The sequence below is a fragment of the Colobus angolensis genome, unplaced genomic scaffold (assembly GCF_000951035.1).
Source record: "Colobus angolensis palliatus isolate OR3802 unplaced genomic scaffold, Cang.pa_1.0 Scaffold31, whole genome shotgun sequence".
NCBI lineage: Eukaryota > Metazoa > Chordata > Mammalia > Primates > Cercopithecidae > Colobus > Colobus angolensis.
The window spans coordinates 5,328,107-5,337,233 of NW_012116377.1; the positions used below are offsets into that span (position 1 = coordinate 5,328,107).

General features: G+C 45.3%; 1 protein-coding gene across 1 annotated transcript in view; it reads right to left on the minus strand.

Annotated features, from left to right (window-relative positions):
* EEFSEC (eukaryotic elongation factor, selenocysteine-tRNA-specific) overlaps positions 1-6,968 on the minus strand; it is a 255,237-nt gene extending 248,269 nt beyond the window's left edge. Inside the window, exon 1 of the mRNA XM_011950728.1 lies at positions 6,593-6,968. Within this exon, the coding sequence (XP_011806118.1) occupies positions 6,593-6,908 (316 nt within the window). The 5' untranslated portion in view covers positions 6,909-6,968. The remainder of the gene's footprint in view (positions 1-6,592) is intronic.
* Between the last annotated feature and the right edge of the window lie 2,159 nt (positions 6,969-9,127).

Consider the following 9,127-nt stretch of genomic DNA (forward strand, 5'->3'; position numbering starts at 1 on the left):
CTTCTAGCTTCATCTTTAGCACACCTCCCACACACCACACCGATTTCCAGCCATGCCTAAATGCTGGCAGTCATCTCTGATGCTGAGACACAAGGGCATGTTTAAGGCTCAGAGCCTTGCCCTCGCCTAGGAAAGGTCTCCTTTTCCCATTTGCACCCTATACTCCATCCCCCAACAAAGTGAGTTACTCCTGCTTTTGCCCTTGTGCAAAGAACTCCAGAAGATCACTTTGTACACAGCAGTGTCCTCTCCTGGGTTCTGCTGTAAGCTCCTAAAGGGGAGGACAAAGAACCAACCTGCGTAATTCACTACAGGCCAGGCCCTAAGCTAGTTGCCTTCTGTCCACTAACCCACAAAGAAGGTTCTCTGCTCACTAAAACTGACTAGCCCAGGAGCTGGTACACAGGCTTCATTCATCCAGAACTTACTGAATACCTATCCTATGCCAGGCTCTGGCCCAAACACTGAGAACACTGGTGAATGAGACAGATAAGGTTCCTGCTCTGGTCTCATGGAGCTCACATTCTAGCAGAGGACAGACACTCGACAAGTAAACACATGAAGAACATCAGGTAGTGAAAAGGGCTGCTGGAGCAATGAAACAGGGATATGAGAAAGTATGAGGGGGTGAGGGTTGAAGAGACAACTTTAGATAGGTGGGGCAGGAGAGGCCGCTAAGGAGGTGCCATTCAAGCAGAGACTTAAGGAGCCAGACATACCAAACAGAGGCAACAACAGGTGCAAATATCCTGAGGGAAGCAGCCGCTGGGCCCACTTGAGGAAGAGAAATGAGGCCAGTGTGACTGAAGGTCAGAAGGGGGAGCAGTCGTTGATGGGATCCTTGATGGGATTGGAGGAAAGCAGAGCCAGACCATTGTCCTATGGGCCATAAAGAGGCTGGATTTTACTCCAAGCACAATGAGAACTCATTGGAAAGTCTTGTCAAGTGTAAGGTTGACATGATCTGATGAACACTTGTAAAAGGAGAGCAATGCCCACTGTGTAGAGAATGAATCAGAGGGAGGAGAATAAGCAGGCAGGGGGCAGAACTGTAGAAGTCCAGGTGCCATAAGCCAGGATGGCCTTGGGGGCCATTTCAAGAAGGCAAAGATGCCCACGAGTTTGTGGACCATGAGGTGAACTGAAGGTATTAACTAGATCCAGGTTAGGGGTGGCAGAGTTAGGTTCCAACACCAGTCCAAGGCACTTTGCTTGGGTTTCCTCATCTGAGAAGTGAGGCTAACTAACACTCCCATCACGCAAGGTGGTTGCATAGATGCAAGTTCCTGGCAACAGGCCTGGGCCAGAGCAGGCACTCAATGGGGAACACCTTCCCTTTACAAGAAAAAAATAGTTTTTTCTCAATTCCCTGAAAAGGAAGGTAGGCCTCTGATCTATTCAAGGAAGAATGGTAGCAGCCTTGGTCTCAGCATTCCATTGCACTCAGGCCACATTTTAAGAAGATAAATCTCCCTACTCCGGAGCTGAGACAAAAGATGAGCAACTATGTACATACAAAAATAAGTTCTTCTTCTACAGTTTTAGTCTAAAGAAAAAACTTGCCAAATTCTTTGGGGAATTACAATTGGTTATATAGGACCAGGCAAATGCTGAAACTTTTTGCAATATGAAGTTTCCCTATAATTGAGGCATACCTCAAAGATATTGTGCATTCAGTTCCAGACCACTGCAGCACAGTGAATATCACAATAAAGCAAATCAAATTTTTTGGTTTCCCAATATGTATAAAAGTTATGTTTACATGACATTTCATCAATTAAGTATGCAATAGCAATATGTCTCAAAAAACAATAAACATTCCTTAATTTTAAAATACTTCATTGCTAAAAAATGCTAATGATTACTGAATCTTCAGCAAGTCATAATCTTTTTGCTGGTGGAGGGTCTTGCCTCAATGTTGATGGTTGCTGACTGATCAGGGTGGTAGCTAAAGAAGGTTGGGGTGACTGTGGCAATTTATTGAAATAAGACAATGAAGTTTGCCACAACAGTTGACTCTTCCTTTTATAAAAATTTATCTGTAGCATGTGAAGCTGTTCGATAGCATTTTACTCACAGAATTGCTCTCAAAACTGGAGTCAATCCTCTCAAATCTTGCCACTGCTTTATCAACTAAGTTTACATAATATTCTAAATCCTTTGTTGTCATTTCAACAATGTTTACAGCATCTTCACCAGTAGATTCCATCTCAAGAAACCACTTTCTTTGCTCATGCACAAGAAGCAACTCCTCATCCACTCAAGATTGATCATGAGATCTCAGCAATTCAGTCACATCCTCAGGCACCACTTCTCATTCTAACTCTCTTGCTATTTCCACCACATCTGCAGTGACTTGCTCCACTGAAGTCTTGAACCCCTCAGTCATCCATAAGGGTTGGAATCAACTTCTTCCAAATTATTGTTAATGTTGATATTTTTACCTCCTCCCATGAATCACAAATGTTCTTTATGGTATCTAGAATGACGAATCCTTTCCAGAAGGTTTTCAATTTACTTTATTCAGATCCATCAGAGGAACCACTATCTAGGGCAGTTATGGCCTTATAAAATATATTTCTTAAATAATAAGACCTGAAAGTCAAAATTACTCCTTGACCCACACACTGCAGAATGGATGTTGTGTTAGCAAGCATGATAACAAATTAATGTCTTTGTATATCTCCATCAGAGCCATTAGGTGACCAGGTGCATTATTAACAATCAGTAATATTTTGAAAGGAGTCTTTTTTCTAAGCAGTAGATCTCAACAGTGGGCTTAAAATATTCAGGAAACCATGCTATAAACAGATGTGCTGTCATCCAGGCTGTGTTGTGCCATTTCAAGAGCACAGGCTGAATAAATTCAGCATAATTCTTAAGGTTTTTTGGAACGGTCAATGAGCAATGGCTTCAGCTGCATTAGCCCCTAACAAGAGTCAGCCCGTCCTTTGAAGCTTTGTACCCAATCATTGACTTCTCTGTAGCTATGAAAGTCCTACATACCATCTTCTCCATATAAGGCTGTTCCACCTACAGTGAAAATCTGTTTAGTACTCACCCTCATCCATGATCTTAGCTAGATCTCCTGGATAACTTGCTGCAGCTCCTCTATCAGCACTTGTTGCTTCATCTTATACATTTATGTTCTGGAGATGGCCTCTTTCCTCAAACCTCATGAACCAACCTCTGCTAGCTTCAAACTTTTCTTCTGCAGCTTTCTTACCTCCCTCAGCCTTCACAGAATTGAAGAGTTAGGGCCTTGCTCTGGATTAGGCTTCAACTTAAGGGAACGTGGTAGCTGGTTTGTTTTTCTATCCAGACCATAAAACTTTCTCTATAAAAGCAATAGAGCTGTCTTGCTTTCTTATCATCTGTGTGTTCACTACAGTAGCACTTTTAATTTCCTTCAGGAACCTTTCTTTTGCATCCAAACTTGGCTGTTTGGTGTAACAGGCCTTGCTTTCAGCCTATCTCAGCCTTCAACATTGCATTCGTCACTAAGCTTAAATCACTTCTAACTTTTTATTTAAAGTGAGAGACTTGCAACTCTTCCTTTCCCTTGAACACATAAAGGCTATTAACTGGATGAATTTTAATATTGTTGTGTCTCAGGGAATAGGGAGGCCTGAGGAAAGAGAGACAGACAGGGGAAAAGCCAGGAGGTAGAGCAGTCAGAACACACACAACATTTATTAAGTTTGCTGCCTTACATAAGCATTGTTTGTCGCACTTCAAAATTATAATAGTAACATCAAAGATCACTGATCCCAGATCACCATTAACAGATGACATGTGTTTGAAATCAAGTGAAATGTTTGGTGCTTAATATTTGATGAAAAGTTTGAAATATTGTTAAGAATAACCCAAATGTGGCATAGAGACACAAAGTGAGCACATGCGGTTGGACGGGTTGCCTTGAACCTTCAATTTGTAAAAAACCACTATCTGCAAAGTACAATCAAGTGAAGCACAATAACATGAGGTATGCACGTATGTTGGAAGGGGATGGGGGAACTATAGGGTAACCTGGGGAAGCATGCAAAGTACTCCAGCTTTGGAGTCAGGCAGACCTGGACTGTTTCACTAACCAGCTGCCTCCCTAAGTTCCAATTTTCTCAACTATTAAATGGTAACCACCAGGCTCCTTGCAGGGTTTGCCTGGTAAGTAGCAAATACACAAGAAAACTCAAGCCAATAAATAGTTGTGTGGTTACCACTATCTTCCAGTTGAAGCAAGGTCCAGAATTAGGTTCAAAGGTCATACAGCTAAGGAAGAAAGCTAGGCTTCAAGCCTAGTTTTGTCTGACTCCAAAAGTATGTCCTTCACTACTCATCTACCCTATTTACTAGAAAACACTAAAAACTTGCCGTCTCATTTTTTAACCTGTGCCTTCCACCTCTAGTCTGGACTGGCTTAGAGTCCATGTCCTAAAATGTATTTTGATGTGATCAAACAGAATTCAGTTATAAGGGAACGGGGAGGAATGGGTAGAGAATCGTGTGCCCCTTAATATTCACCTGACCAAAACATAGATTGAGGAGAAGACTTTAGATAGTGTGACCCTGGGCAAGTCCTTTTACCTCTTCAAACTTCTATTTCCTCTACTGTAAAATGGGGAAATGATCTCAGACTGCCTGTAACATGAAATAGTTGGGAGGTAACAAAGATGAAGTACTGTACTTAATAAGCTCATCATTATAGCTGGGACCCAGAATGCCCAGTGACCAATGAGGCCATCTACCACTAAGCAGAATATTGCTGGAAGGAAACACAAGGAAATGGGAACAGAAAGGTAATCAGGTACTGGGGTCAGCAGTAAGAAGTATACTTCTTTAGCTATATACCCTTTTATACCACGTGTTTATATTATTGTATCTTTTTTTCTAAAAATATGTTTAAAGCTCTATCCATATATTTAAGTGGAGTTAAATGGGCTTCGAAAAATAATCCACAAAAGTCTAATAATGATCTTTTCAGCTGGGCGCAGTGGCTCACGCCTGTAATCCCAACACTTTGGGAGGCCAAGACAGGTGCATCACGAGGTCGAGATCAAGACCATCCTGGCCAATATGTTGAAACCCCATCTCTACTAAAAATACAAAAACTAGCCAGGCATGGTGGCACGCACCTGTAGTCCCAGCTACTCAGGAGGCTGAGGAAGGAGAATCGCTTGAACCTGGGAAGCAGAGGTTGCAGTGAGTGGAGATCGCACCACTGCACTCCAGCCTGGTAACAGAGCGAGACTCCATCTCAGAAAAAAAAAAAAAAAAATAGTAGTCTTTTCTTTTGCAGAGATGGAAGGGGTGTAGAATTTAGGACAGAGGAATGGGTAAGGGAATGTTTGCCTTATTTGTGATGTTCTATTTCTTCACAAGTGGCATATATTCATGTATTACATGCATAATTAAAAACTAAGGGTACCTCTTTGGAGGGCATTTTGGCAGTACTGACCACGACCAAAAACACACATGCCCCTTGCCCCAGCCAGTTAGTTCTATTACCCTACATATATACGAACATACCAAAGACTTCTGTTCTAGAATATTCACTGCAACATGGTTTGCAAATACTGGAAACAACATAAACGTCCATCATTAAAAGATTTGTTTAGAAAATGTTGGTACAGGCCGGGCGTGGTGGCTCACGCCCGTAATCCCAGCACTTTGGGAGGCCAAGGTGGACGGATCATGAAGTCAGGAGTTTCAGACCAGCCTGACCAACATAGTGAAACCCGTCTCTACTAAAAATACAAAAAAATTAGCTGGGCGTGGTGGTGCGCACCTGTAATCCCAACTACTCAGGAGGCTGAGGCAGGAGAATCGCTTGAACCCAGGAGGCGGAGGTTGCAGTCAGCCGAAATCGTGCCACCGCACTCCAGGCTGGGAGACAGAATGAGACTGTCTCAAAAAAAAAAAAAGAAAAAAAAAAGAAAATGTTGGTACAAGTGTGCAATGGAATCCTATGTGAGCTTTAAAAAGAATGATGTAGCTTTATGTATACAGATATGGGGCACTCTCCAGACACAGTCTTGAGTGAAATCGTGTCTAACAGGAAGACGGAAAGAGGGATTTATACATATACAGAGATACGCTTGTATTGACATGGAGCCTTTCTGAAATGATATACAAAAACTGGTAGCAGCGGTTGGCTCTAGGAACGGTAATCAGGAGATCAAAGGACAGGTGAATGGAGACAGCCTTTGTATGCATACCCTTTTTGTAGCTTTTGAGTTTTCTTATTTTGAGTTTTCTTTACTTGACCATGTATTATAAACACATTTGGTAGGAATTTTTTGATTTTTGTTTGTTTGTTTGTTTGTTTGCTTTTTTAAGGAAAGCACCTTGCAGCTCGGTAGTGCTGGATGGGAAAAGCTTCCATGTCAGCTGGCCTTGAATTCGAATCTCAAAGCCTCCGCTCGCTTGCTGCGGGGCCCTGAGCAAGTCACGTCCGCCTCTTGGGGCCTCAGGGGCCCCACCAATGAGGTGGGGCGATTTCCCGTTCCGGCATAGGCTCGAGCGAATTCGGACACGGAGCCCGGCCGCTCCGCCCGCGTCCCTGAGCCCGGCTCCCGCCCCGGCCCCCGCTCACCGCCGATGATGGTCCGGATGAGGGAGGCGTGCCCGGGGCAGTCGACCAGCGTGACCTGAAGCAGTGGCTCGCCAGGCTCGGGCTCGGCCTCGGGCGCTGCCTGGAACTCGGGCAAAGACGACCGCAGGCGCGCGGGCAGCGGCACCGAGAAGCACGAGAAGCCCAGGTCTAGCGTGATGCCGCGCTCGCGGCTCTGCGGCTGCTTGTCAAAGGCGGCGGTGGAGGCTGTGGTGCTTAGCGCCCGCGCCAGCGCCGTCTTGCCGCTGTCGATGTGGCCCAGCACGCCCACGTTCACGTTAACTCGCCGCCCTGCCATGCTGCTGCCGCCGCAGCCGCCTCGGACACCAGCCCGGCCCACCCCTCACCTCCCTCGGTAGTCGCCGCGGTCCGGCCCGTTAAGTTGCCCCCCCCGCAACCGGCGCGCAGTGCACACCCGTTCCGTCCCCGAAGCTTCCGCCCTCCGGAGGCTCACGGGCACCGCCAGGTGCTGTGCCCCGGGTGGATGGTCTAGGAACGGGGAGGTCACCGTAGGCAGGGTTGCTCTCTCACATAGCTTCTGCTGCCTGAAGCCTCCAAGAGCCCGAGATAGAGGGATCCTTCTGAGAAGTGAAGCCATTGGACTTCCTGGGTGAGTGGAGACTTGGAGAACTTTTCTGTAGCTAGCAGGAGGATTGTAAAACGCACCAATCAGTGCTCTGTAAAATGCACCAATCAGCACTCTGTAAAACGCACCAATCAGCAGGATCCTAAAAGTAGCCAATCGAAGGGAGGATTGAAAAAAGGGCACTCTGATAGGACAAAAATGGAACATGGGCGGGTACAAATAAGGGAATAAAACCTGTCCACTCCCACCAACAGTGGCAACCCTCTAGGGTCCCCTTCCACACCATGGAAGCATTTTGCAATTCACAGTAAATCTTGCTGCTGCTCACTCTTTGGGTCCATGCTATCTTTAAGAGCTGTAACACTCATGGCGAAGGTCTAGGGCTCCATTCTTGAAGTCAGCGAGACTATGAACCCACTGGAAGAAACCAACTCCAGACACACTTCCAATCATTCATGTATTGCAGCACGCTCTTACCAAGTGCCTGGTGGGTACTGCTGGGCTACAGTGCCTGCTAACATTACATTCTAGGGGGTGAGGGCTAAGTCAAACAATAAAGCCTGAACCAGACCATTTCAGAGAGCGAGAAGTCTCCTAGGGAAAATAAAAGTTGAGATAAAAAAGAGCGGGAGAGGGAGGATGGACAGCTATGGGTCAGGGAAGATGTCTAGGAGTTGCTGTTTGAGTTGAAACTCCAGTGTTGAAAGGAGCCAACCATGGGAAAAGACTGTTTGAAGATGCAAGAGGACAACATTTGAAGATGGAAGAGGACAACATTATCTCTAACTCAGAAATTCCCACCCGGAGAGTCTGTAGCCTGGGCATAGGAGAGGCCACAAACCTCTAAATTGAACACACAGTGAATGTGTTGTGATATGCTCTTGCTAGAGAGAGGGTCCACAACTCTCACTAGATCATAATCTAGCGTCTAGAACCACAAAAAAGGTTGTCAGCCACAGTCACCAACCAGAGGTCACAAACCTAAGTCTCTGCCCTGGCCAAGTGGTGGGTAAATCAAAGAAGAGCAGTTAACAGAGTCTAAGATGACAGGGAGTGGTGGGGACCTGGGAGAACTGGAGAACCCTTTTCCTGTGCAAGGAGGGAAGCCACTGCTCAGCCTCAGCCAATGATACCAGGCAGGAATGGTAGCGCAGCGTTGCCTCATCCTTCCATTTTTCTAGAGAAGAGAGTGTTTCTGTAACACTGTGGCGGTGGAGCACAAAGTTCACTGAATCTTACTTTTGCCCTCTGTGATGAGCCAGGCCATGTGCTGATGTATTCACGCTTGCAGTAACTGCCTTCTTCGTTCCACCACTCTGCACTAGGAACAGAGTCCATGTCATAGACTGAATTGTGTCCCTCTCAAATTCATATGTTGGCACCCTGACCCGCAGTGTGATGGTATTTGGAGATGGGACCTTTGGGAGGTTAGATGAAATCATGAGAGTGGGACCTTGTGATGGGATTAGTGTCCTTACAAGAAGAGAACAGAAACTTGGTTTCCATTTTCCCATCTTGCAAATAGGGAACAGTAAAAATATGTCTTCCATTTTCAAAATCTAGTAGTAAAAGCAGTAAACATATTTAAAAGGGAGGGTTAGTAAATAGGTAATAAGAGCTTTAGAGGCTTTATGTACCTCTGAGAAACATTTCAACTAACAAAAGATTTTGTAGAGGGCCTGGCTTCAAATAAACCTCATTTCTTACCTCTGTTTTAAACAGAATCCTGAAATGGTAATGAAAAGAAAAAAGGTTTGGCTGGGTGTGATGGTTCACGCCTGTAATCCCAGCACTTTGGGAGGCTGAGGCAGGCAGATCACTTGAGGTCAGGAGTTTGAGACCATCCTGGCCAACATGGCGAAATTCTGTCTCTACCAAAAATACAAAAATTAGGCTGGAGTGGTGGCAGGCACCTGTAATCCCAGCTACTC